This window comes from Neophocaena asiaeorientalis, unplaced genomic scaffold (genome assembly GCF_003031525.2).
Source record: "Neophocaena asiaeorientalis asiaeorientalis breed wild unplaced genomic scaffold, Neophocaena_asiaeorientalis_V1.1 scaffold57, whole genome shotgun sequence".
NCBI classification, from domain to species: Eukaryota; Metazoa; Chordata; class Mammalia; order Artiodactyla; family Phocoenidae; genus Neophocaena; species Neophocaena asiaeorientalis.
Window position 1 is genome coordinate 1,918,528 of NW_020172731.1, and position 27,980 is coordinate 1,946,507.

The following is a 27,980-nucleotide window of genomic DNA, read 5'->3' on the forward strand; positions in this document are numbered from 1 at the left end:
CAAAATGGCGGCATGGGAAGTTGCTTACTATATCTCTAGAGGTTACAACTACAGCTTTCAGAGACCACTTAGAGGACAAGGAACATTTCTGATGAGGTAGGAACAAAGATAAACTCACACTTAAAATTTTCAGTTATTGTTTAAGCAAGGACTCATGGTCAAAGTGAGTTCCCATTCTAATAAAGTTAGGACAACCCCCAAAATGTCAATGTGACATTCTTAAATAAGGCCTTATATTTTTATGATATTCATTTGTTTAATACGGAGAAATTAAAAAAGGGAGAGTTTTGTGATTTAGTCAGAAAGAGTTACACAACATATATGCTTTATTTCCAGGGATTTCTAAAATCATATGCTTTTTAAAAATCTCTACCTTAATCAGATTTACCCCCACTATATAATGTTTACTATTATACCAACTAAATTGACAATAATTGCTCTCAAAAGACAATAATACATTGTAAGAGCTAATAAATTATAAAATATAACAGATTGCAACCAACTGCTTAACAACAAAAAGTAAAGAGGCTGACCCTTTATAACAATTTACAGAACTCTGTTTAACTTAATGAGAAAAATCTGCTTTGGATAAGGCACTGTTTCATCACTTCTCAGAGATTAAGGCACACAGTCACCAGCATTACAAACACAAATGTGTAAGAAAATCTGAAGACAGCAGCTGGTACAAATGCTACCAAAAAACAGGTGCCTTTGGGGCACTGATTGTTATGTCAAAGTATATTAAACTGTGCAAATGTAAAACTTACAGCAACTCAATTTTCCTTCTCTAATAAAGGTTAATCATTTTTAACAGATGATATCCTGAAAGAACAAAGGAAAAAGCCAATTTCCTAAAACTACTTTTTTGAAAAAAAATTGTTTTGTCTCTTAGTATCAGGCAAATTTTAAAAAAATGATTTAACTGCTATAATATTTTAGAATAGTATGTAAACAAATTGATAGCAACTAAAACAATTTTAATGGCACATTCAGGAGTTTACATTTGAAATGACATTATTGGTTAGGTCCTTTTTTGTGGATTTTATGGTTATGAGTCAAGTATCAATATTTTGTTAATGTTAATTTTAAACAAATATTTTGTTAAATTTAGTTATGTTTTTCAAAACAGTTAAAACTCCAACACATGAGATTTGAGAGCAAAGATAATGAAAAAATACTACTTTGGTAGAATGTTACTACAGTCAACATATTATAATAATTATTTCCTAAAGTTATTTCTGAAACAATAACCTAGGTCTAATGTTACTGTCTTTTAAGAATATTATAACATAAGTGCACAAAAGCAGTTTCTGCCAGTAATCACAACTCACTAAAGCACTTGGCAAATTAAACTTCAGTCAGGATCAAAATATATGAAATAAACGTTAGCATTCATTATACATCTTATAATTAATATAAGTACCTAACATGTTTTTAAAATTCACTTTAATGTTGGCTGTCATTATCTCAACCATTGGTTCTTTAAGACGGCCATATGGTTATCTCAGACATCAATATAATTTCCATGTTTTGAAGACATCACTTGGCTCGTCCCTGTGAAATACATAACAAATGAACAGATGTGAGGTAAAGATGATGTGATTATTACATAAAGCCAAAATGGCAAAGGAGAAGTTTCTCCAAATGGGCATATCCACAAGCCATGGCGAATTCCATCTCGAACATGGTGTGAGGTCCAGGATATAAATAACATCCAGGGAAGAAAGCACCATGAATCTTTGAGCTTGAAAAGGTGCATCGTAAACTTCAGGGTCAGAACCACAGCGGGTATCACGGTAGAACAGTGAAGGAAAGGTCTTCGTGGAAGAGTGATAGCAGCCTGCACAGGGAAAGCGTGGTAGCTAGTATCATTTCCCTCTTGGCAAACAAAATTTTATAGCTGCTTCCTAATATTGTAACCATCTGTTTTCCTGCAGGCTATGGAAATGCAAAGGAAACATTTTCTATGCCACCTCCTCCAAAAACACTTTGCACTAAAAATGAAATCACAATCTCAGGAACATGTGATTAATTTTTAAAAGCTTCCTATTATTTACTTAGAAAAGTCACAATACAAACAATTTATATCCTAAATGTATGGTTAGTGTAAATTTGGAGTTTTAAAGAATTGTCTGGGACCTCTAAGAGCATTGAAAAAGTCTTACAACTGAATAAAATATTCTTCAATTAAACTTTTTAAAATTGAAGTATAGTTGATATATAATGTTACATTAGTTTCAGGTGTACAACATATATTTTTATTGATTATACTCCATTTAACGTTATTATAAAATACTGGTTATATTCCCTGTGCTGTACGTTACATCCTTGTATCTTAATTATTTTATACCTAATAGTCTGTACCTCTTAATCTCCTTCCCCTCTCTTGTCCCTCCCCCGCCCCATTCTTCAATTAATAAATGCATAAAAGATGAGTATTTTTGTTGTAACCATTTATATTAGCCTTGAATACTTTCAGAATTTATTTATAACAACATTTAGAGGCAGTATATTATTTTAAACAAGTATTTGAAAGTTGAGTTAAATAAACCAATAGCATTTCTAAACCATTGTAAAAATGTAATCAATATCTAAACAAGTGAAAATTTCAGGCTTAACACCTGAATGATCCATGAGTAAGGTTTCATTCTCACACATTCTAGAGGCTAATTTCCAACTAGATAATTTCTAATAAAAATAAAGCTGAAGATAGAGAAGATTGCCTGATTTGGAATCTCCCCACACATCTTCAAAAACACTACAGAACAATGACAAATAAAACTATACCAAGCCCCACTTAGCATAGCCAGAAGTCAGAGAATGCCCAAACTTCAATTACTCTAAAGTATTAAACACCAAGTCAGTGAGCACTCTCTCACACTCTCCCCTCAAGCCAAAAAAACCTGCATTGAAGAAAGATGACGGGAAATCTAAGATTGATCTAAAGTTACCACTAGAAAGAGAAAGTTCAACCCAAGTGTGGGGTTCTGGTACGTAAGAGCACTAACTACACAGAAAGGACTTAAAAGTGGCCATGATTCAAGGCTCTGAAAAGCATTAGTTTTCCAGGAGAAGATGGTACAAAGGAAGGGAGAGGTAGCCTTTGGAGACTTGGGTGGTAAAGGGAAAAGAGAAGTAGTAAAGGCAAAAGTCAGGTTCCTATTTTTTAAAAAATAGAGGACACAACCTTCCCACCACATTAAAAAAAAAAAATCATCCATTAAAGAGACTGTACCTTGCAACACTGTCAAATCAGACCAACCTTAAACTGGGTATCTTGTAAAGCCATTCCTTAAACCAGTATTCTTTAATCCCCACCTACCCGCTGAACATCAAAGAGTTTATTTATTTTACATTCCTAATTCCCTCTCCCTACTCCTCCACATTTTTAGTTGTTTTATTTTTACATTGTCAGAACACATAACACTTCTGTATTATGCCATTTTAGCCTCCACCTTTGTTTTTAAGTTATATACCCACAATATATCATGCTCCTCAATAGCAGCGTGGGATGGGGGGCAGGATGGGCTACAGTAATCAGTACTTGGAGGAGAGCAATAGCTTCATGTTGAGATGATTAGCAGTTGTGCTCTGGATGTGTGGAGGGATACTGACTATTCACAATTTCATTTGTGAAGTCTATTTATATTAATAGTTGCTAAGGAAGAAACAAGAAGTTTCTGTTGCTTGCCTAATTTCTAAAATATTCATGCAAATTTTTCATTCATAGATAATAAAACAAAGACATACCATAAAATTATACAAGTAAAAATAGATATCTTAAAAATAGAAATAGCTACCCATCACCAGTCCCTCCCATCAGGAAGCTTGCACAAGCCTCTTAGATAGCATCATCCATCAGAGGGCAGACAGCAGAAGCAAGGAGAACTACAATTTTGCAGCCTGTGGAAGGAAAGCCACATTCACAGAAAGATAGACAAAATGAAAAGGGAGAGGACTATGTACCAGATGAAGGAACAAGATGAAACTGCAGAAAAACAACTAAATGATGTGGAGATAGGCAACCTCCCAGAAAAAGAATTCAGAATAATGACACTGAAGATAATCCAGGACCTCGGACAAAGAATGGAGGCAAAGATTGAGAGGATGCAAGAAATGTTTAACAAAGACCTAGAAGAATTAAAGAATAAACACCTAGAAGAATTAAAAACAAACAGATGAACAATACAATAACTGAAGTGAAAGATATACTAGGAGGAATCAATAGCAGCATAACAGGGAGAAGAACAGATAAGTGACCTGGAAGACAGAATGGTAGAATTCACTGCCGTGGAACAGAATAAAGAAAATAAGAATGAAAAGAAATGAAGACAGCCTAAGAGACCTCTGGGACAACATTAAATTCAACAATATTCACATTATAGGGGTCCCAGAAGGAGAAGAGAGAGAGAAAGGACCCAAGAAAATATTTGAAGAGATTATTGCCGAAAACTTCCCTAACATGGGAAAGGAAATAGCCACCCAAGTCCAGGAAGCACAGAGAGTCCCAGGGAATATAAACCCAAGGAGAAACATGCTGAGACACATAGTAATCAAATTGACAAAAATTAAAGAAAAATTATTAGAAGCAACGAGGGAAAAATGACAACATACAAGGGAACTCCCATAAGGTTAACAGCTGATTTCTCAGCAGAAACTCTACAAGCCAGAAGGGAGTGGCACAATATATTTAAAGTGATGAAAGGGAAGAACCTACAACCAAGATTACTCTAACTGGCAAGGATCTCATTAAGATTTGACAGAGAAATCAAAATCTTTACAGACAAGCAAGAGCTAAGAGAATTCAGCACCACCAAACCAGCTCTACAACAAATGCTAAAGGAACTTCTCTAAGTGGGAAGCACAAGATAAGAAAATGACCTACAAAAACAAACCCATGACAATTAAGAAAATGGTAAAAGGAACATACATATCGATAATTACCTTAAACGTAAATGGATTAAATGCTCCAGCCAAAAGACACAGGCTCGCTGAATGGATACAAAAACAAGACCCATATATATGCTGTCTAAAAGAGGCCCACTTCAGACCTAGGGACACATACAAACTGAAAGTGAGGGGAGGGAAAAAGATATTCCATGCAAATAGAAATCAAAAGAAAGCTGGAGTAGCAATACTCATATCAGACAAAATAGACTTTAAAATAAAGGATGTTACAAGAGACAAGGAAGGACACTACATATGATCAAGGGATCAATCCAAGAAGAAGATATAACAATTATAAATATGTATGCACCCAACATAGGAGCTCCTCAACACATAAGGCAACTACTAACAGCTATAAAAGAGGAAATCGACAGTAACACAATAATAGTGGGGGACTTCAACATCTAACTTACATCAATGGACAGATCATCTAGACAGAAAATTAATAAGGAAACACAAGCTTTAAATGACACAATAGACCAGATAGATTTAATTGATATTTATAGGACATTCCATCCAAAAACAGCAGATTACACTTTCTTCTCAAGTGCACACAGAACATTCTCCAGGACTGATCACATCTTGGGTCACAAATCAAGCCTCAGTATATTTAAGAAAATTGAAATCATATCAAGCATCTTTCTGACCACAATGCTATGAGATTAGAAATCAATTACAGGGGAAAAAACGTAAAAAACACAAACATATGGAGGCTAAACAATACATAACTAACTAACAAAGAGATCACTGAAGAAATCAAAGAGGAAATAAAAAAATACGTAGAGACAAATGACAATGAAAACACGATGATCCAAAACCTATGGGGTGCAGCAAAAGCAGTTCTAAGAGGTAAGTTTATGCCAATACAAGCTGACCTCAAGAAACAAGAAAAATCTCAGCTAAACAATCTAACCTTACACCTAAAGGAACTAGAGAAAGAAGAACAAACAAAACCCAAAGTTAGTAGAAGGAAAGAAATCATAAAGATCAGAGCAGAAACAAATAGGCCTTACCTGGTGGCGCAGTGGTCAAGAATCCACCTGCCAAGGCAGGGTACACGGGTTCAAGCCCTGGCCCGGGAAGATCCCACATGCCACGGAGCAACTAAGCCCAGGCACCACAACTATGGAGCCTGAGCTCTAGAGCCCACAAGCCACAAGTACTGAGCCCACGTGCCAGAACTACTGAAGCCTGCGTGCCTAGAGCCTGTGCTCTGCAACAAGAGAAGCCACATCAATGAGAAGCCCGCAGGCCGCAATGAAGAGTAGCCCCCGCTCACCACAACTAGAGAAAGCCTGCACAGCAACGAAGACCCAACACAGGCATGCATAAGTAAATAAATAAATAAATAAATAAAAGAAATGAACTAGAAACAAAGAAAACAATATCAAAGATAAATAAAACTAAAAGCTGGTTCTTTGAGAAGATAAACAAAATTGATAAACTGTTACCCAGACTCATCAAGAAAAGAGGGAGAGGACTCAAATCAATAAAATTAGAAATGAAAGAGGAGAAGTTACAAAAGACACTGCAGAAATACAAAGCAGCATAAGAGTCTACTACAAGCAACTCTATGCCAATAAAATGGACAACCTGGAAGAAATGGACAAATCCTTAGAAAGGTAAAACCTTCTAAGACTGAACCAGGGAAAAATAGAAAATATGAACAGATCAATCACAAGTAATGAAATTGAAACCGTAGTTACCAATGGCATATTTTACAGATCTAGAAAAAAAAATCTTAAAATTTCTTTGGAGACACAAAAAACACCAAATAGCCAAAGCAGTCTTGAGGGAAGAAAAAACAGAGCTGGAGGAATCAGACTCCCTGACTTCAGACTATACTACAAAGCTACAGTAATCAAGACAGTATAGTACTGGCACAAAAACAGAAATATAGATCAATGGAATAGGATAGAAAGCCCAGAGATAAACCCATACACCTATGGTTAACTAATGTATGACAAAGGAGGCAAGGATATACAATGGAGAAAAGACAGTCTCTTCAATAAGTGGTGCTGGGAAAACTGGACAGCTACATGTAAAACAATGAAATTAGGACACTCCCTAACACCACCCACAAAAATAAACTCAAAATGGATTAGAGACCTAAATGTAAGACTGGACACTATGAAACTCTTAGAGGAAAACATAGGGAGAACACTCTGACATAAATCACAGCAGGATATTTTTTTATCCATCTCCTAGAGCAATGGAAATAAAAACAAAAATAAACAAATGGGACCTAATGAAACTTAAAAGCTTTTGCAAAGCAAAGGAAACTACAAACAAGGGAAAAAGAGAACCCTCAGATGGGAGAAAATATTTGCAAACGAATCAACGGGAAAAGGATTAATCTCCAAAATATATAAACAGCTCATGCAGCTCAATATTAAAAAAAAACAAAACCAATCAAAAATGGGCAGAACACCTAAATAGACATTTCTCCAAAGAAGACACACAGATGGCCAAGAAGCACATGAAAAGCTGCTCAACAGCACTAATTATTAGAGAAATGCAAATCAAAACTACAATGAGGTATCACTTCACACCAATCAGAATGGCCATCATCAGAAAATCTACAAAAATAAATGCTGGAGAGGGTGTGGAGAAAATGGAACCCTCTTGCACTGTTGGTGGGAATGTAAATTGATACAATCACTATGGAGAATAGTACGGAGGTTCCTTTAAAAACTAAAAATAGAACCACCATACGACCCAGCAATCCCATTACTGGGCATATACCCTGAGAAAACCATAATTCAAAAAAGACAGTACCACAATGTTCATTGCATCACTATTTACAATCACCAGGACATGGAAGCAACCTAAGTGTCCATCAACAGATGAATGGATAAAGAAGATGTGGCATATATATACAATGGAATATTACTCAACCATAAAAAGAAATGAAATTCAGTTATTTGTAGTGGGGTGGATGGACCTAGAGTTTGTCATACAGAGTGAGGTAAGTCAGAAAAAGAAAAACAAATACCGTATGCTAACACATATATTTTGAATCTAAAAAAAAAAAGTTCTGAAGAACCCTGGGGCAGGACAGGAATAAAGATGCAGACATAGAGAATGGACTTGAGGACACGGGGACAGGGAATAGTAGGCTGGGATGAAGTGAGTGAGTGGCATTGACATATATACACTACGAAATGTAAAATAGATAGCTAGTGGGAAGCAGCTGCATAGCACAGGGAGATCAGCACGGTGCTTTGTGACCACCTAGAGGGGTGGGATAGGGACGGTGGGAGGGAGACGCAAGAGGGAGGGGATATGGGGATATGTGTATACATATAGCTGATTCATTTTGTAATACAACAGAAACTAACACAACATTGTAAAGCAATTATACTCCAATAAAGATGTTAAAATATAAGGATCAATACATGCAGTATGCTATACTTTATGTACAGTATCTCATTTAATCCTAGAAATAGCCCTATGAGTTAGGGATTATTTTATAGAGGAGGAAACTGGGACTTAGAGAGACTAAGTAACTTCCCCACAGTGTGCAGTTATCAAGTGGCAGAGTTGGAATCTAATACTGGATCTGCCTGACTCTATGGCTCATATTCTTAACACTACTGCTTATCAATGAATCAGGGAATAAATACAGTATACAGCCTAAATGTTTTTTAAGAATTACAATAGAAATACTTAAATTCTAGATGAATGCATTTATAAATTACACTTTTCCTTTTTTGTTTTTGTTTCTAATTGAAGTACAGTTGATTTACAATGTTGTGTTAGCTTCAGGTATACAGGAAAGTGATTCAGTTATACACATATATTTATTCATTTTCAGATTATTTTCCATTATAGGTTATTACAAGATATTGAATATAGTTCCCTGTGCTCTACAGTATGTCTTTGTTGTCTATCTATTCAATATTTTCTATATAGTAGTGTGTATCTGTTAATCCCAAACTCCTTATTTATCCCTTCCTCCCCCACCTTTCCCCTTGGATAACCATAAGTTGGTTTTCTATGTCTGTGAGTCAATTTCTGTTTTGTAAATAAGACCATATCGTTTTTTTAAGATTCCACATATAAGTGATGTCATATATTTGCCTTTCTCTGTCTGACTTCACTTAGCATGATAATCTCCAGGTCCATCCATACTGCTGCAAATGACATATTCCATTGTGTGTGTGTATACACACACACACACACACATATACATACACCACATCTTCTTTACCCATTCTTCTGTCGATGGACATTTAGGTTGCTTCCATGTCTCGGCTATTGTAAATACTGCTACTATGAACACTGAGGTGCAGATATCTTTTCAAATTAGAGTTTTCATCTTTTCTGGATATACGCCCGGGAGTGGGATTGCAGGATCATGTGGTAGCTCTATTTTTAGTTTTTAATGGAAACTTCATACTGTTCTCCATAGTGGCTACACAATTTACATTCTTACCAACAGTGTACGAGGGTTCCCTTTTCCCCACATCATCACCAACATTTGTTATTCGTAATCTTTTTCATGATATTCTAACAGGTGTGAGGTGATATCTCACTGTGGTTTTGATTTGCATTTCCCTGATGGTTAGCAATGTTGAGCATCTTTTCATGTGCCTGTTGGCCACCTGCATTTCCTCTTTGGAAAAGTGTCTATTCAGTTCTTCTGCTCATTTTTTGATTGGGTTGTTTGTTTTTTTGATATTGAGCTATGTGAGCTATTTGTACATTTTGGAAATTAATCCCTTGTCAGTTGCATCATTTGCAAATATTTCCTCTTATTCCATAGGTTGTTTTTTCATTTTGTTTACAATTTCCTTTGCTGTATGAAAGTTTTTAAGTTTAATTAGGTCCAATTTGTTTATCTTTGCTTTTATTTCCACTACTCTAGGAGACAGACCCAAAAAAATACTGGTGTGATTTAATGTCAAAGAGTGTTCTGCCTATGTTTTCCTCTACAAGTTTTATAGTATTTGGTCTTATATTTAGGTCTTTAATCCATTTTGGGTTTATTTTTGTATATGGTGTTAGAAAATGTTCTAATTTCATTCTTTCACATGTAGCTGTCAAGTTTTCCCAGCACCACTTACTGAAAAGACTGCCTTTTCTCCCTTGTATATTCTTGCCTCCTTTGTGGTAGATTAACTGAGCATAAGTGCATGGGTTTATTTCTGGGCTTGCTATCCTGTTCCATTGATCTATGTGTTTGTTTTTGTGTCAATACCATACTGTTTTGATTACTGTAGTTTGCAGTATAGGCCAAAGTCATGGAGCCTGATGCCTCCAGCTCTGTTCTTCTTTCTCAAGACTGTCTTGGCTAATCGGGGTCTTTTGTGTTTCCAGACAAATTTTAAAATGATTTGTTCTAGTTATATGAAAAATGCCATTGGTATTTTATAGGGATTGCATTGAATCTGTAGATTGCCTTGGATAGTATGGTCATTTTAACAATATTGATTTTGTAATCCAAGAACATGGCATATCTTTCCATCTGTTTGTGTCATCTTCAATTTATTTCATCAGGGTCTCATAATTTTCTGAGTACAGGTCTTTTGCCTCTTTAGATAGGTTTATTCCTAGGTATTTTATTCTTTTTGATGTGATGGTAAATGGAATTGTTTCTTTTTTTCTCTTTTATATTTCATTGTTAGTGTATAGAAATGCAATATATTTCTGTATATTAATTTTGTATCCTGCAACTTTACTGAATTCATCGACGAGCTTTAGTAGTTTTCTGGTGGCATGTTTAGGAATTTCTATGTATAGTATCATGTCATCTGCAAACACTGACAGCTTTACTTCTTTCCAATTTGGATTCCTTTTATTTCCTTTTCTTCTCTGATTGCTGTGGTTAGGATTTCCAAAACTATATTGAATAAAAGCAGCAAGAGTGGACATCCTTGTCTTGTTCCTGATCTTAAAGGAAACGCTTTCAGCTTTTCAGCATTGACTATGATGTTAGCTGTGGGTTTGTCATGTACAGCCTTTATTATGTTGAGGTATGTTCCCTCTATGCCCAGTTTCTGGAGAATTTTTTAATAATATATATAGAATTTTATCAAAAGCTTATTCTGCATCTATTGAGATGATCATATGGTTTTTATTTTTCAGTTTGTTAATGTGGTGTATCACATTGATTGATTTGTGGATATTGAAAAATCATTGCATCCCTAGGATAAATCCGCTTGATCATGGTGTATGGTCCTTTTAATGTATTGTTGGAGTCAGTTTGCTAGTATTTTGTTGATGGTTTTTGCATCTATGTTCATCAGTGATACTGGCCTGTAATTTTCTTTTTTTGTGGTATCTGTGTCTGGTTTTGGTATCAGGGTGATGGTGGCCTCATAGAATGAGTTTGGAAGTATTCTTTCCTCTGCAATTTTTTGGAACAGTTTCAGAAGGATAGGTGTTAACTTTTCTCTATTTGTTTGGTAGAATTAACCTGTGAAGCCAACTAATCCTGGACTTTTGTTTGTTGGGAGGTTTTTTTTTTTTTTAATTTATTAATTAATTTATTTAGGCTGCACCGGGTCATAGTTGTGGCACATGGGATCTTCGCTGCAGCATGCAGGATCTTTAGTTGCGGCATGTGGGATCTTTTAGTTGCGGCATGCAGGCTTGGGCTTCTTAGTTGTGGCATGCGGCCTTCTTAGTTGTGGCATGTGGCCTTCTTAGTTGCAGCATGCAGACTCTTAGTTGCGGCATGCAGACTTAGTTGCAGCATGTGAACTTTTAGTTGTGGCATGCATGCGGGATCTAGTTCCCCGACTAGGGATCGAACCCGGGTCCCCTGCATTGGGAGCGTGGAGACTTACCCACTGGACCACCAGGGAAGTCCCTTGTTGGGAGTTTTAAAATTACTGATTAAATTTCAGTACTGGTAATTGGTCTGTTCATATTATCTATTTCTTCCTGGTTCAGTCTTGGGAGACTGTACCCATCCAGGAATTTGTCCATCTCTTAGAGGTTGTCCATTTTATTTGCATATAGTTCCTCATAGTAGTCTCTTATGATCCTTTGTATTTCTGTTGTGTCAGTTGTAACTTCTTATTTTTCATTTCTAATTTTACTGATTTGGGCCCTCTCTCTGTTTTTCTTGATGAGTGTGGCTAAAGGTTTATCAATTTTGTTTACCTTTTCAAAGAACCAGCTTTTAGTTTCATTGATCATTTCTATTGTTTTCTTCATGTCTATTTCATTGATTTCTGCTCTGATCTTTATGATTTCTTTCCTTCTACTAACTTTGGTTTTGTTTTTTCTTCTTTCTCTAGTTCCTTTAGGTGTAAAGTTAGGTTATTTATTTGAGATTTTTCTTGTTTCCGAAGGTAAGCTTATATCGCTATAAACATCCCTCTTAGAACTGCTTTTACTGCATCCCATAAGTTTTGGCTCATCATGTTTTTGTTATCATTTGTTTCTAGGTATTGTTTGATTTCCTCTATTTCTTCAGTGATTCATTTGTTGTTTAGTAGCATACTGTTTAGCCTCCAAATGTTTGTGTTTCATGCAGTTTTTTTCCTTGTAGTTGATTTCTAGTCTCACAGTGTTTTGGTTGGAAAAGATGCTTGATATGATTTCAGTTTTCTTAAATTTACCGAGGCTTGTTTTGTGGCCTAGCATGTGATCTGTCCTGGAAAATGTTCCAACTTGAAAAGAATGTGTATTCTGCTGCTTTCAGATGGAATGCTCTCTACATATCAATTAAGTTCATTTGGTCTAACGTGTTATTTAAGGCTTGTGTTTCCTTATTGATTTCTGTCTGGATGATTTGTCCATTGATGTAAGTGGGGTGTTAAGGTCCCCTACTATTATTGTGTTATTGTTGATTTCTCCTTTTGTAGCTGTTATATTTGCCTTATATATTGGGGTGCTTCTAAGTTGGGTGCATATATTTATAATTGTTATATCTTCTTCTTGGATTCATCCCTTGGTCATTGTGTAGTGTCCTTCTTTGTCTCTGGTAACGGTCTTTATTTTAACGACTATTTTGTTTGATATAAGTATTGCTATTCTGGTTTTCTTTTGATTTCTATTTGCATGGAATACCCTTTTCTATACTCTTGCTTTCAGTCTGTATGTGTCTCTGGATCTGAAGTGAGTCACTTGTAGGCAGAATATATACGGGTCTTATTTTCTTATCCATTCAGCCACTCTATGTCTTTTGTTTGGAGCATTTAGTCCATTTACATTTAAGGTAGTTATCTATATGTATGTTCTTATTCTCATTTTGTTAATTGTTTTGGATTTGTTTTTGTATGTGTTTTCCCCCCTTTCTTCTTTTGTTTTCTTGTGACTTGATGACTATCTTTGGTGTTATGTCTGGATTCCTTTTTCTTTTTGTGTGTATATCTATTAGAGATTTTTGGTTTGCAATTACCATGAGGTTTTTGTAACAGAGTCTCTCTCTCTCTCTCTCTCTCTCTCTCTCTCTCTCTATATATATATATATATATATGTATATATATGATTGTTTTAAGTTGTTGATCTCTTAATTTCAAATGCATTTTAGATACCCTGCATTTGTCCTCTCCTGCCCTCACAATTACTGCTTTTGATGTCATATTTTACATCTAATTGTTCTGTGTATCTCTTAACCGCTTATTGTGGATACAGATGATTTTTACTACTTTTGTCTTTTAACCTCCCTAACTAGCTTTGTGTTTGGATGATTTCCCACCTTTACTGTAGGTTTGCCTTTACCATGAGTTTTTCCTTTCATAATTTTCTTGTTGCTAGTTGCAGACTTTCCTTTTTGGCCTAGAGAATTTCCTTTAACATTTGTTGTAAAGCTGGGTTGGTGGTGCTGAATTCTTTTAGCTTTTGCTTGTCTATAAAGCTTTTGCTTTCTCACTGAAATCTGAACAAGAGCCTTGCTGGGTGGAGTGTTCTTGGTTGTAGGTTTTCCCCTTTCATCACTTTAAATATATCCTGCCACTCCCTTCTGGCCTGCAGAGTTTTCTGCTGAAAAATCAGCTGATAGCCTTACGGGAGTTCCCATGTATGTTATTTGTTGCTTTTCCCTTGCTACTTTTAATATTCTCTCTTTTTCTTTAATTCTTGTCATTTTGATTACAGTGTGTCTTGGTGTCTTCCTCTTTGGGTTAATCCTGCATGGGACTCTGCAATTCCTGGACTTGGGTAACTATTTCTTTTCCCACGTTAGGGAAGTTTTCAGCTGTTATCTCTTCAATATTTTCTCAGGCCCTTTGTCTCTCTCTTCCCCTTCCAGGACCACTACAATGTGAATATTAGTGCATTCGATGTTGTCCCAGAGGTCTCTTAAACTGTCCTTATCTCTTTTCATTCTTTTTTTCTGTTCAGCAGCAGTGATTTCAAGTATTCTGTCTTTCAGCTCACTGATCCATTCTTCTGTATCATTTAGTCTACTATTGATCCCTTCTAGTGCATTTTTCATTTCAGTATTGTATTCTTCATTTCTGTTTGGTTTTTCTTTATATTTTCTAACTCTTTGTTAAAAACTTCTAACTTTTCACTCTGTGCATCCATTCTCCTCCTGAGTTCTTTGATCACCTTTACAATCATTACTCTGAACTTTCTCAGGTAGATAGCCTACTCCACTTCACTTAGTTCTTCTGGGTTTTTATCTTGTTCCTTCGTCTGAAACATATTCCTCTGCTGCTTCATTCTGTCATAGGTTGCTATTTGCATTTTTGTGTATGTGGTAGGTTAGTTACATTCCTCAACTTTGGAGAAGTAGCCTTTTGTAGGAGACATCCTATGCATCCCAGCAGTGCACTCCCCTCTCATCACCCAAGCTATATGGTCTAGGGGGTCCCCCTAAAAGGGCTGTGTGGGTCCTTCTTTTGTGTTGGGCTGACTATGTGGGTGGCCTGGCAGGCTTGGTTGGCTCTTAGTCCAGTTGGTTGCCAGGCCCTGTCTTGTGTGGATGCTGCTGGCTGCTGTTTAGTGGGGCCTGGTCATGAGGCAGCTGGCTGCAGAACTCCATGGGGCCCTGCAGCTGGTGTTGGCTTACTGCTGAGCAGAGTCAGGGTCCTGAAGACACTGGGGCTATTGCCTACCCACTGGCAGGTGAAGCTAGATCCTGGGGTTAGTGCTGGACTACTGGCAGGCAGAGCTCGTTCCTGGTCTGACTGCAGGGCCCAGGGATCCCAAAGCGTGTTTCGTATCACTGGCTGGTGGGGCGGTGGGGGGCAGCTCCTGACACAGTTGGGTATAGTATGTGGAGTGTCCCAAAGATTGCGTTGGCATGCTAGCGGGCAGGGGCAGGGCCCAGCTTGTCTCAGGGTCAGGTCTGGCTTGCTGTTGGCAGGCTTGGTCTGCAGGCTGAAGGACTGTATTTTTCTGCTACTGGCGTGGGTGAGGCTAGTCTAGAGACTAGTATAGGCTTCCTGGTGGGAAGGGCTGGTGCCTGCCCACTGGTGGCTAGAGGTGGGTCTTGGCTCTCTGGTGGGAAGGGCCATGTCTAGCGGTGTGTCTGGGTCAGAAATCTTTAGGCAGACTTTCTGCTAACTGGTGGGGCTATTCCCCACCCAGTTAGTTGTTTGGCCTGAGGCATCATTGGCGCCTACAGGCTGTTGGGTGGGGCCAGGTTTTGGCACTAATGAGCTAAGATGGCAGCTCCCAGCAGCAGTATTTACACATTTGAGTATTTCCCAATATCTCTGCCACCAATGTCTATGTCTCCAGGTTGAGCCATAGCTGCCCCGTCTCTCCAGGAGACTCTCCAAGACCAGCAAGTAGGTCTGGCCCAGGCTCCTATCAAATTAACGTTTTTGCTCTGGGTCCCAGCGCACATGAGATTTTGTGTGCACCCTTTAAGCGTGAAGTCTCTTTCCCCCAGTCTTGTGAGGCTCCTGCAATTAAACCCTGCTGGCATCAAAGCCAAATGCTCTGGGGGCTTGTCTTCCTGGTGCCAGACCTCCAGGCTGGGAAGCCTGCCATGGGGTTCAGAACTCTTACTCCTGGGGGAGAACCTCTGCAGTATAACTATTCTCCAGTTTGTGGTTCACCCACCCAGCAGGTATGGGATTTGATTGTATCACGAGTCTGCCCCTCCTGCCCACCTCGTTGTGGTTCCTTCTGTATGTCTTTAGCTGTAGAAGATCTTTTCTGGTAAGTTCCAGTCTTTTTCGTTGATGGTTGTTCTGCAGATAGTTGTGATTTTGGTGTGCTCATGAGAGGAGGTGAGCTCAGGGTCTTTCTACTCCACCGTCTTGGCAGCTTTCCTAAATCACACTTTTTACCAACTATTTGCCAGGGTGTGTCACTTAACATACTCATTTAATCCTCACAACAACCCTATGAGACAAATAACGTCACAATCCACATTTTAGAGATGACAAAATTGAGACTTAAGGAAGAAAAGTGTTCTGCTGAGACCATATACTAGGATTTAAACTCTGGTCTTCTGATTCCAATCTTAAACAGCAATGTTATGCTGTCTCTACTTATAGCAAAAAAAAAAAGTTAAAATTTGTCTTTAATCAGGAATTACTGATTCCTTACTGATTAAATTTCTAAATAAGTGAGACAACCTCTGAGAAGTACCTGGTGTGGGACTTGACACATACTGGGAAGAACAAAAGATCATTTCTTATTCATTCAACACATGTTTACTGAACACCTACTAGGTAAGCCAGACAGTGTTCTAGCCAGTGGTGAACAAAGCTTAAGTCCTTGCTCTACAAGTTTGTATTTCTTTCCTGATGTGTTTATAGATCATAACTACACAAACAGTAGGTAAATCTGTTGACACTTAGAAAATATTATCTGAACTGCCATTTTAGGCTTAAATACTAATAGGTCACTGTATAAGCTATACTAATAGGTCACTGTGTAAGCTATACCCCTAAAGCCTCAATGAAATTCCTCAATTTCTCCACCAGGGACTGTGTCCTGATCAGCCTGCTGAAATGCACACCTTGGCCTCAAGAGGGACTTGAGGAATGAATGAATCCATTACAGTCATTCCCCAGGCCTAGGAATCATCTTAAAGCTATTCAGCTGTTATGGAGCACATAGGAGCTTCATATTAACTGTAAAACATGAAGAATAGGGGAAAATTTTAAGTGTGGTCCTAAAGAAAGAACCTTGATACAAAAAGGACTAGGATGGCCTTGAGAATGACCCCCATTACTTTAAAGCAGTTAGCTAATCTTTCCTTCAAGACTTGGGTAATGGATAAACAACAATATCCTATTTATAGCACAGGGAACTCTATTCAATATCCTATGATAAACCATAATGGAAAAAAATATTTGAAAAAAAGAATGTATATATACATGTAACTGAACCACTTTGCTGTACAGCAGAAATTAACACAACATTGTAAATTAACTATACTTCAATTTAAAAAAAAAAAAAAAGGCTTGGCTAAACGCATCCTCTGTAAAGCCAGAATGGAACTCCTTCGGTACAATTAGTGAGCCCTTGCTCTGGGTGCATCCACGACACTTTGTGATGTCATATGATGTGGTCAGCAACATGTCTGTGCCCTCAGGGAACTACTCGGTGCTCAAAAAAGTTGGAAGAATGGGCTTTCCTGTTTTAAAATAAGGCTAATCTTCTCTAGCTCTAAGTAGAATGATGCTGTGAAGATAAATAAAATGATGTTAAAAAAAATGAAAGACCAGAAAAATTAAACATATAGGTTTCTTACCTTTAAAGATAGGGATCCAGCTAGAAAAAAGTGGTCTATATCAATAACAGAGGCTAAAAATCCAGCTAAGACGATTTCTCCAATGTCAGTCTTCTTCTTGATTCCAATGACTATTGCCCATGACCACATGCCAATCACGCAATGTACTGAATTATCTGAGAGTGCACGAAGCCAGTCATTTCGTTGAATTATGGAAAACTGAAGAAGTCTGTCAGCTACTAGGCAGAAAATGCCCAGACCAAGGCTGGAAATAAGAGATTCAGTGCTACAAGACTGGAGTAAAGCATGGGTCTTCTCAGTCTCGGATGCCATCACAAATGGTATGTCAGTATATGCTAAAAGCCATCAGGAAACAAACAGCTTATTCTTGTTTACATTCCCAGTCACCCTAAAATAGAAAGCAGAGAAAATGAAGATTATGGGCGGCCATTATAATATATAAACAAAACAATATCGAGAATAATTTTACAAGTATAAAACCAAGTTGTAAAAACTGGTATTTCTTTTTTTCTTTAACTGTTATCAGTAATTTCATTTTATTTTTTCCAGCTTTATTGAGATATAACTGGTACATAGCACTGTGTAAGTTTATCTTACACAACATGATGATTTGATATACATGTGTATTGTGAAATGATTACCACAATAAGGTTAGTTAACACATTCATGACTTTACATGGTTACCTTTGTGTGAGTGTGATGAGAACATTTACGATATACTCTCTTAGCAACTTTTGTATTAAAAGAAATGGTATTTCTTACATTTATACATAATATGCCATGTGGCCCAAAGAGAACAGATTAGCTTTGTAGGAACAACAGTTTAGATGGTAGCATGTATCAAGGGAAATTTAAGAAAGCCCACTGACTAATCTACTACTTTGAGGTCATCAAATAGTTCTTTCAGCAATGTGTACTACACAGTAGTGGGGATCCATTGCGTCTGTGTACCCAGCAACTGCTTTCCATACTTTTTCTGATAACAGCATCCACTTCCCTTGGGAAAACTGCTCATCAAAATACCCAAACTCTGGAGCTGACCAATTAGAATTCCCTGTATCCCTTATTAATAGTAGTGATTAACAAGCAATTACTAATTAGTAATAATTTTATAGTAGTGATTAGTAGTGATTACTCTGCTTATGAAGGTGACCCCAGCTGGGCCAATCCAGACTCCCTTCCAGAATTTTCCCTAGTGGAGCTGATGGGGAAAGTTCTTTTTCTTCTTACAGACCATGGACTCCACTACATGGGACAGCCTAGGAAAAAAGAATCATAAGGACATCAAGTCCTCAGGTCCAAGCTCTAAGGTTCTCAGAGCTGCCCTGGTTCCTGCAGCTCACCTTTCACCTTCCATGAGCTACCTCAGGATTTTCCCAATAAGCCCCCTTTTCCTTTCTGTTACCTCTAACCAAAGAACCTTAACTGACATAAAAAGGCAATCATAATTCTGAGTGCTTGCCTGGCATAGAATATTGAAATCACTTATCTAGTTAAAGTTATCAACATTGTGTGATACCTGAAGTGTTTGTATTATTTTGTTTTAGTTCTGAGACTTAATAACTAAATGATTTATTGAGAATGATTCAACCTCCATTCTGTAATAAAAACTATGTATAGCTCATTGTATATATTCTAAAATTTATAGGGAAATGCAAAAGACCTAGAATAGGAAAACACCTTTAAAAAAGACTAAGTTGAAGGACTTACACCATCTGATTTCAAGTCTATTATAAAGCTACAGTAATGAAGAATGTGGTATCGTTATGAAGATGGACAAATATATCAAGGCAACAGAATAGAGTGGGATCACAAATACATCCACACATAATGGTCAATTGATTATTTGACAAACGTGCGAAGGAAAGTCAATGGAGAAAAGATATTCCTTTCAACAAACGGTGCTGGAACAATTGGATAGCCATATGCAAAAATAATGAACCTCAATCCATACCTTCCTCCCTATACAAAAATTAACTCAAAATGGATCACAGACCTAAAAGTAAAACAAAACTGTAAAACTTCTGGAAGAAAACACAGGAGAATATTTTTGTCCTTGGGTTATACAAAGAGTTCTTAGTGTCAGTATCAAAAGCTCCATCTGTTTTAAAAAGTTGATATACTGAATTTCATCAAAGTTAAGAACTTCTGCTCTTTGAAAGACAATGTTAAGAGAATGAAAAGACAAGACACAGACTGGGAGAAAATATTTGCATATCTCATATTTGATAAAGGATTTGTACACAGAGCAAAGAATTCTCAAAACATGATAACAGAAAAACAGACTGATACAAAGTTGGGTGAAAGATCTGAAAAGGTACTTTACAACGATGATACACAGGTGGTCAAGAAGCTCATGAAATATGTTCAACATCATTCATGATTAGGGAAATGGAAACTAAAACCACAATGAGATTCCAAACATAACTATTAGAACTGCTAAAATTTAAGACTGACCATTCCAAATGTTGACAAGATGTGGAGCAACCAGAACTCTCATACACTGCTGGTGGAAATGTAAAATGATACAACTTTCCAGTTTCTGAAAAAGTTGAACATACTCCTACTATATGACTCAGTCATTCTATTCCTAGGTATTTACCTACGAGAAATGAGAGCAAACATCTGCACAAAGACTTGCACATCAAAGATGGGCACATCAATGCTCATAGCAGCTTTCTTTACATTAGCTCCAAGCTGGAAACAACCCAACTGGATAAACAAAATGTGGAAAAAAAGAAATAAAAAGAAACCAAAATGTGAATCATACAAAAACATGAATGAATCTTAAAATAACACTAAACCAGACCAAAAAAAAAAAAAAAAGATTACATAGTCAAAACCCATAGAACTGTATAACACAAAGAATGAACCCTAATGTAAACTGTGGACTTTAGTCAATAATAATGTATCAATATTGGTTCATTAATTGTAACAAATGTGCCACACTCATGCAAAAAGTTAATAGGGAGAAATGTGTGCAGAGGTAGAAGGAATATATGGGAACACTTTCTACTCTGCTCCATTTTCCCGTAAACCTAAAACTACTATAAAAAAAAAAAGTCTATTTTTAAAAAGTAAATAATTGAAGCAAGTATGTGAAAATGTTATAATTGTTAAATTTAGGTAATGGACATACTTTAGTTCATTATACTCCTTTTATGTTTGAAATTTTCATTTAGAAATATTGTTTTAAAAGAGTACATAGTATGATTCCATTTATATACAATTCTAGAAAATACAAACTAATCTAAGTGACAGAAAGCAGATCAGTGGTTGCCTGGAGACCGGAGGGGCAGGAAGGATTCAAAAGGAGCATAAGGGCTTCCCTGGTGGCGCAGTGGTTGAGAGTCCACCTGCCGATGCAGGGGACACGGGTTCGTGCCCCGGTCCGGGAAGATCCCACATGCCGCGGAGCGGCTGGGCCTGTGAGCCATGGCCGCTGAGCCTGCGTGTCCGGAGCCTGCGCTCCGTAACTGGAGAGGCCGCGGCGGTGAGAGGCCCACGTACCGCAAAAAAAAAAAAAAGGAGCATAAGGAAACTGGAGGGACAGATACGTTCATCATCTTGATTGTGGTAACAGTTTCACGGTTCATAGTCTCATACCCACATCAAAACATATCAAATCGCACATTTTAAATATGTACAGTTTATTACATGTCAATTATACTCCAATAAAGATGTTAAAAATTTAGGGGAAACATTTTATTGTCAGTAACAGTAGCAGCCTTTCATGTAAAAGGAGCATCTGAAAACAAGAAAGAGATTATGGGGATGAAAAACCTGATGGCCCAAATAAAAGTCAATAGAAGCAATGCATAGTAAAATGAATGCTTCAAAAAACACAATTAGTGAGTAAAAATACTTTCAAAGAATTTTCCCAAAGCTTGAGGGAGAAAAAAAGGACAAAGAGGTGGGCATTGAAAGAAAAAACAAATTCAAACAATAAAGAGAGTTTTGAAATAGGAAAGTTGGCGCGGCTGCGGGATCCGATTCTGGAGACCCGCTGTTGGCTGGTATCGCATTGTCTTACACAATGGTAGAGGACGGACTGGCACTATTCGATAAAAGCATAAATGAATTTTGGAATAAATTCAGAAGCACTGTCAGTGACACCTCCTGTCAGATGGTGGGCCTAAGAGATACCTACAAGGATTCCATTAAAGCGTTTGCAGAAAAGCTGGCTGTGAAATTAAAGGAAGAACGAATGGTTGAGATGTTTCTGGAATATCAAAATCAGATCTGCAGGCAGAATAAGCTCACTCAAGAAAAGAAAGAGAATGTGTTGAAGTTGATTGCTGAAGTAAAAGACAAAAAGCAGGACCTGGACGCACTGACTGCAGATATCCAGGACCTTAAAGAAGAATATGCTAGGAAGAGGGAAACTATTTCCACTGCTAACAAAGCTAAAGAAGAGAGGTTGAAAAGGCTACAGAAATCTGCAGACCTGTATACAGGTCGACTGGGACTAGAAATTCAAAAAATTTATGGTGATAAGTTGCAGTTTCTATTCACTAATATTGACCCTAAGCATCCTGAGAGCCTATTTATGTTTTCCCTGAGCCTAAATGAAGCAAGGGACTATGAGGTGTCAGATAGCGCTCCTCATTTTGAGTGCTTAGCAGAATTTCAAGAAAATGTAAGGAAGACCAACAATTTTTCGGCTTTTCTTGCCAATGTTTGGAAAGCTTTTACTGCTATTGTTTATAATTAATGTATAAATAGTGTATAAAAACCGTTAAAAAAATAAAAATATAGAGAAAATCCTTAAGAGTTTCCACGTCCAAAAAACACATCATCATCAACAACAATGGTTATCTGCAAAAGAAAGAGAATGTGATTAACATCAACACCAAATATTGTGGGACAACAATTACAGAGCTCGGGAGAACAGGACTATGACAATAGGGTTCTAAACAACTAAATTATGGCCCCTATGTGACAACTGCAAATTTTAAGATTTTTACCTTAGAAATTATAACACTTTTATATATGATTTCTGGGGAAAAAATAAGGAGCAGCACTTCTAAATTTCTAGGGGAAGAAGAGAGGAATACAGAAAACTTGCTCAATATAGCAAAACAGAAAAGGAAAAAAATGAAGAAGAAAATTTTACTCCCACCCCCACCCACCAAAAAAGTAAAAAAGGAAACAAACACATCAAACACAAATACTATAATATATGTGAATGTATTAAATTTCTCTATAAAGAGACAGATTGGAACAGAAGTAAATATCTCCCAAGTTACTGTTCATAAGAAAACATCTCAAACAAAAAGTCTTAGCAATATAGAAAATAAAGAGATGAGAAAATACATACCTAGAAAACACAAACAAAATTAAGCAGCTGTGGTAATACTACCATCAATCACAATTTATGGCAAAAGACTTAGTGGGACTAAAAGGGATAAAATATTCAAGTCATAGTAAAGTTTGATAAGAAGATGCTTACATGTCAAATCGTGCTTACATGAATTAGGTCAAATAGCAAAAAAAAAAGATATAGACAGTCTGAATAATTTAATTACAAATTTTATTTCATATACAGGTCTAAAACTGTGTATATTACATAGAATACACATTATTTCCAAATGTCTGTGGCTCATTTATAAAATTTAATTACATATTTACTCATCCACAAGAAAAACTTCAACAAAATCTAAAAAGTGGAAATGTTCAGGCCAAATTCTCTGACCACAATGCAATATATAATTCATCACTTTTAAACTGCTTAAAAGAAAAATAGTGACCTAATTAGCTCGACGAAACTAAGCTTAAATGGTGGTGCAAATAATTCTGTTAGAGCCAAAAGACTTGCTTACTTTTCAAGTGTTTATGCTCTGTAAACATTTCAGGAAAGAAAACAAAAGCTCAGAGAGCAGACTTTGTCTATCTGTTCACCACTATCTTTTAGCACACAGTGGATGCTCAACAAGTATTTATTGAATGAATTAAATAAAAATCATCATACACTGTATCTGTTATCCACCAGGTATTGCCTATTAAATGATTAAATGGCATTTAGTAAAATGTAGCATGTGTTCCTGGAAATCTCCATTTTTAGCAAGTGTGAATACCAGGTAATTCTTATGTTCACTAAACATTAAGAACTGCTAGGTTACAAGAAACCAAAATGAATGAAAACCAAGAAACATTACCTTTAAATTCAAAACAGTACAGCTATTATAATATTGTTCTGGCAGTTTTAATCAATGTAATGAGGCAAGGAAGGGATAGAGGGAGGGAGAGAGAAAATGTGTCATTACCTTATCAGGAAGAAAACAATTATATTAGTTTGTAAGTGAAATGACTGCCTATCCAAGAGAATAAATTGAAAATTGTTAAAATTTAAGTTGCAAAAGGCGGCTAATTCAAGATAAATTATTAATATACCAGCAATAATCATAAGGGGAAAATACAGGAAAATGAACGTTCACAACAGCAATAAAAATTCAAACATCAAGGAATAAACTAAACAGGTAATGCATGTGAAGAAAATGTCAAAGCTGTGCTTTATCAATCAGCTGTTTAGAGCTCTGGTGGCTTTGTGCTATGTTAACGCAGCTAAGTTGGAAGGACATTTCCGAGAATCCCCTTCCTTTTATAGTTCTTTGTAGTGCTGGCTACAGGAGACACTGTACATGGGACTTGGAAGGCAGAAGTGAAGCAGCAGCCACACTTTTTAACTCTAAAGGTTGGTGCTGGACGCACCATGGAGCTCGCACATCTTGCCGCTGATCTGTCAGCTCACCTTGCTGGCATGAGCAAGCAGCTAGGCCTGCAGCTCCTTCAGCCTTCACCATATCTTCCTTCAGCTTCTCCAAATCCTGGGCCTGTATGTGCAGCCCCAAGGTCAAGAGAGCCAGCCTCTCCTGCAGGTCACCCACAGCATCAAAACTGGATTTGGTGAGAGGCCAGTGCAGGTTCCATTCTGTCCTTGTTCTCATCCACATCTACCTTCCCCTCCCGACTTGCTGCAGCTTCAGGTTCAAAAACAGACTCAGAGGCAACGGCCTGCAGCACCTGCCCTCCGAGCCCCACGATTACAGCAGGTCTAAACTTCTTATTCCTTAGCACGCAAAGTAGTTCTGCTCCTTTGATGGAACTTTACTGATACAAGAGCCAGACCATTTTACTGAGGAAGAAGACAACATGGATGGTCTTATCCTCCTCAAATTAATCTATAAATTTAATGTAACTCTCATCAAAATCATAAAAGGGATTTTCTTTTAGCAACTTCACAAAACATTTTCAGATTGGCAGTCGAAAGAGTTAATGCCAATAAACTTGCAAAAGCATTGTAATATGAATACTGAAAGGTAAATGCAAAGTCTGAGACAGGTCAAGTGTGTGTTTGGGGAAGGCGGAAATGTATGTATAATTCCAAATTGGTAAGGAACAATTATTTCACTCAGATCCTGTGTCAGTTAGGGTTCTTAAGTGCACGGAAGAGAAAGGACTCTAAGTAAAAGCAAAAACCATTAAAAGGATATTGGGAAATCACAGACTTGCCAGGTTTCAAGAACCAGGCTTCAAACTCTGCCTCAAGCACCTCAGTGAAAATGACACCAGACACCTGTGGTGAAGACCTCTCTGACCCTGAGCCCAGCTTACACTGCCTGACCCATCACCACATATTATCATTGGCATTGTTGCTAGTACTGCCCTATCTGCTGCTGTCATAAAAGATTCTTGGCATATTTGTTTCTTTGGTCTCAAAACTTGGAGTTGGGGGCTTCCCTGCTGGTGCAGTGGTTGAGAGTCCACCTGCCGATGCAGGGGACACGGGTTCGTGCCCCGGTCCGGGAAGATCCCACATGCCGCGGAGCGGCTAGGCCTGTGAACCATGGCCGCTGGGCCTGCGCGTCCGGAGCCTGTGCTCCGCAATGGAAGAGGCCACAACAGTGAGAGGCCTGCATACCACAAAAAATAAAAATAAAAATAAAAAAAATACCGATAGACATAACTATATAAAAATGTAGACTTCTGCATGTCAAAATTAAAGACTAATAAATGGAGGAAATTTTGAACATTTATGATGGAGAAAGATTAGAAGCCCTACTTTACTAAGGGCTTTTAAAACTAACAAGAAGAAAAAATACGTATCCCAATAATAACATGGCAATGTCTATGAAAAGGCAATTTGGAAGTCAAAGAAAACTATTAAAAGATTTCAACTTTATTGGTAATCAATTGAATTTAAAACAATGAGATTTCAACATAAGATCGACGAAAGATTGCTAATGATTTGTTTGTGGTGGGGAAACGATCACTCAGTATTAGCAGTTGTATAAATTGGTATAACTCTTCTAGCAGACAATTTGACAATATGTATCAAAAATGATTAATAAATGAGCAAACACTTGACTCAGGATTTCCAATTCTAGGAAATTATCCTAAGAAACGAATTAGATAAATACAAAGAGTTACACATGGATGTTCAGCACAGCATTGTTTATAATAAGGAAAAATCAGAAACTATGTGTCCAAAATACAGGGCTAGTGAAATAAATTCCATACAATTATGCAGTCATTAAAAAAATACTTATTCCCATATTTGTTGACATAGGAAATGCTCAATAGATACTAAAATTTAAAAGGTAGCCTAAAAATAATATTTAAAATATTACATTTTTGTTAAAAATATGTACATATGAATAAAAAATCTGGAAGGCTGTTCAACTGGCTTGCCTCTCACTAGTGGGCTTACATGTGATCATTACTTTTTTTCCCTTTTTTTTGATTTCATAAAAATTTTTAATGCTATTACTATCATGAAAACAAAACCAATAAAGCTCCTTTGAAAAGTTAGAAGTAATTAATAACTCAGACCATGATGCTAAGCTCAGTTTCTTAAAGTACAATTTTTAAAAATGTAGAAACATATTTATAACATTATAAATATTAATAAATTAGAATATATAACATTAATAAAATTGTATGCAAATCTCACATCAAATTTATAGTATAATATAAAAATAATGTATTTACATTTATGTATTAGTTGGTACATGAAAAGCCTGTATGAAAGATTTCTGTATCTCCAGATGAAATAAACTTATGCAGGTTCCTTTAAGTTTTTTTATTAGTGTGAAGAATACTTGCTTTGCAGAGAACAACTATTTTGTTAATGACAATGGAATCTAAAACCATCCTCAAATTCTTAGTCATTTGGAAAAATGAAAATTGTTCTCTAAAGCACTAAGATTGAGTTATAGTCTACAGATTCTTCCAGGATTAGGAAATAATGATTTCAAGATACTTTCAACCAAGAGATATGACCAAAATGCAAAAGAAACCTCCAAGGTCATGAATCCTTTCCATATACCTTAGGATTTATAGTTCCACACATCATGAATCAGGTCTCTGCTTTGCAAAGTAAACATCTGACACCTGAATGGATAAAGAAGTCAATGTGTTTAAAGGCTCAGTGCATATAATTTTAAAGTTCATAAAATATTCCTTTGAACCAAAGATAATATCATTATCCCCTTAGCTGGATGGGAACTGGGACACAGAAAGCTTGAATTAATGACCAAGCCAGAGAGGTATAGCCGCAGAGCAATATCCCCCTCCTTCGGTAAGCCGTGGCCTGTAAATTAGCCCTAAGAAGAAAGAAGGCCAGTCAGATGGATGAGTTGTGAGGAGAACGTAGGCTGGGCACAGTATACACAGAGGCCTAACAGAAAAGCTCTTCTGCCGCTCAAACTATGCTTCTCTATGCATTTAATTGCAAATTTATTGTCAAGTCTCATCCTAGAAAGCAGACAAAAGGTCATTATACACCTAATTGCAAATTGCATGATGTCTCTATAAAGCCATTTCATTACATCCATCTTCTTTTACTCACTAAACAATTTTTGTCATCACTAAATATATTTAAATGTACTCACCTAATGTTTTACTCGATGAGTTCAGATACAAAAAAGGATCGAGTAGCTAATTAAGTGTCATGAGCAAAGTGAAACAAGAAAAGATCACTTAAAGTATTTAAATGATGATCCAAATTTAAAGCGACGTGAAAAAGAAAAACTTACTGTTTTCCAAATGTCTATATACTGTAGTAGTTTATGAATAGGAACAGATACACATAATGGGGCAGCACAAAATGCATTTTAAATGGAAAGTTTAAACAGCTTGCTTGATGAGAGAGGAACAAAAAGCTCACCTGGGCGAACTCAGAAGCAGATCCTTTCAGCCCTAGTCAAGCCTACAGATGCCTGCAGCACTGCCAACATCTGGACTACAACTTCATGAGACCCTGAGCAGAACCATCCAGCTAAGCCTCTTCCAAAAGTTCTGGCCCAAAGGTACAGTGAGATAATAACTGTTTACTGTTTTAAGCCTCTAAGTTTTGGGGTACAGTAATTGGTTATGCAGCATGGATAGCTCAAACAGTAGTTTCTCTTTTCAA

The 27,980-nt window shown here is 36.9% G+C and overlaps 1 protein-coding gene and 1 pseudogene across 1 annotated transcript in view; one reads left to right on the plus strand and one right to left on the minus strand.

Moving 5' to 3' along the window:
* Positions 1-308: 308 nt before the first annotated feature.
* Positions 309-27,980, minus strand: part of TMEM267 (transmembrane protein 267) — a 30,094-nt gene continuing 2,422 nt past the window's right edge. Inside the window, exons 2-3 of the mRNA XM_024740378.1 lie at positions 17,567-17,954; positions 309-1,840 (exon numbers count right to left, since the gene is read on the minus strand). Of these exons, the coding sequence (XP_024596146.1) occupies positions 1,505-1,840; positions 17,567-17,878 (648 nt within the window). The 5' untranslated portion in view covers positions 17,879-17,954 and the 3' untranslated portion in view covers positions 309-1,504. The remainder of the gene's footprint in view (positions 1,841-17,566; positions 17,955-27,980) is intronic.
* Positions 21,586-22,280, plus strand: LOC112396607 (kinetochore protein Spc25 pseudogene; annotated as a pseudogene).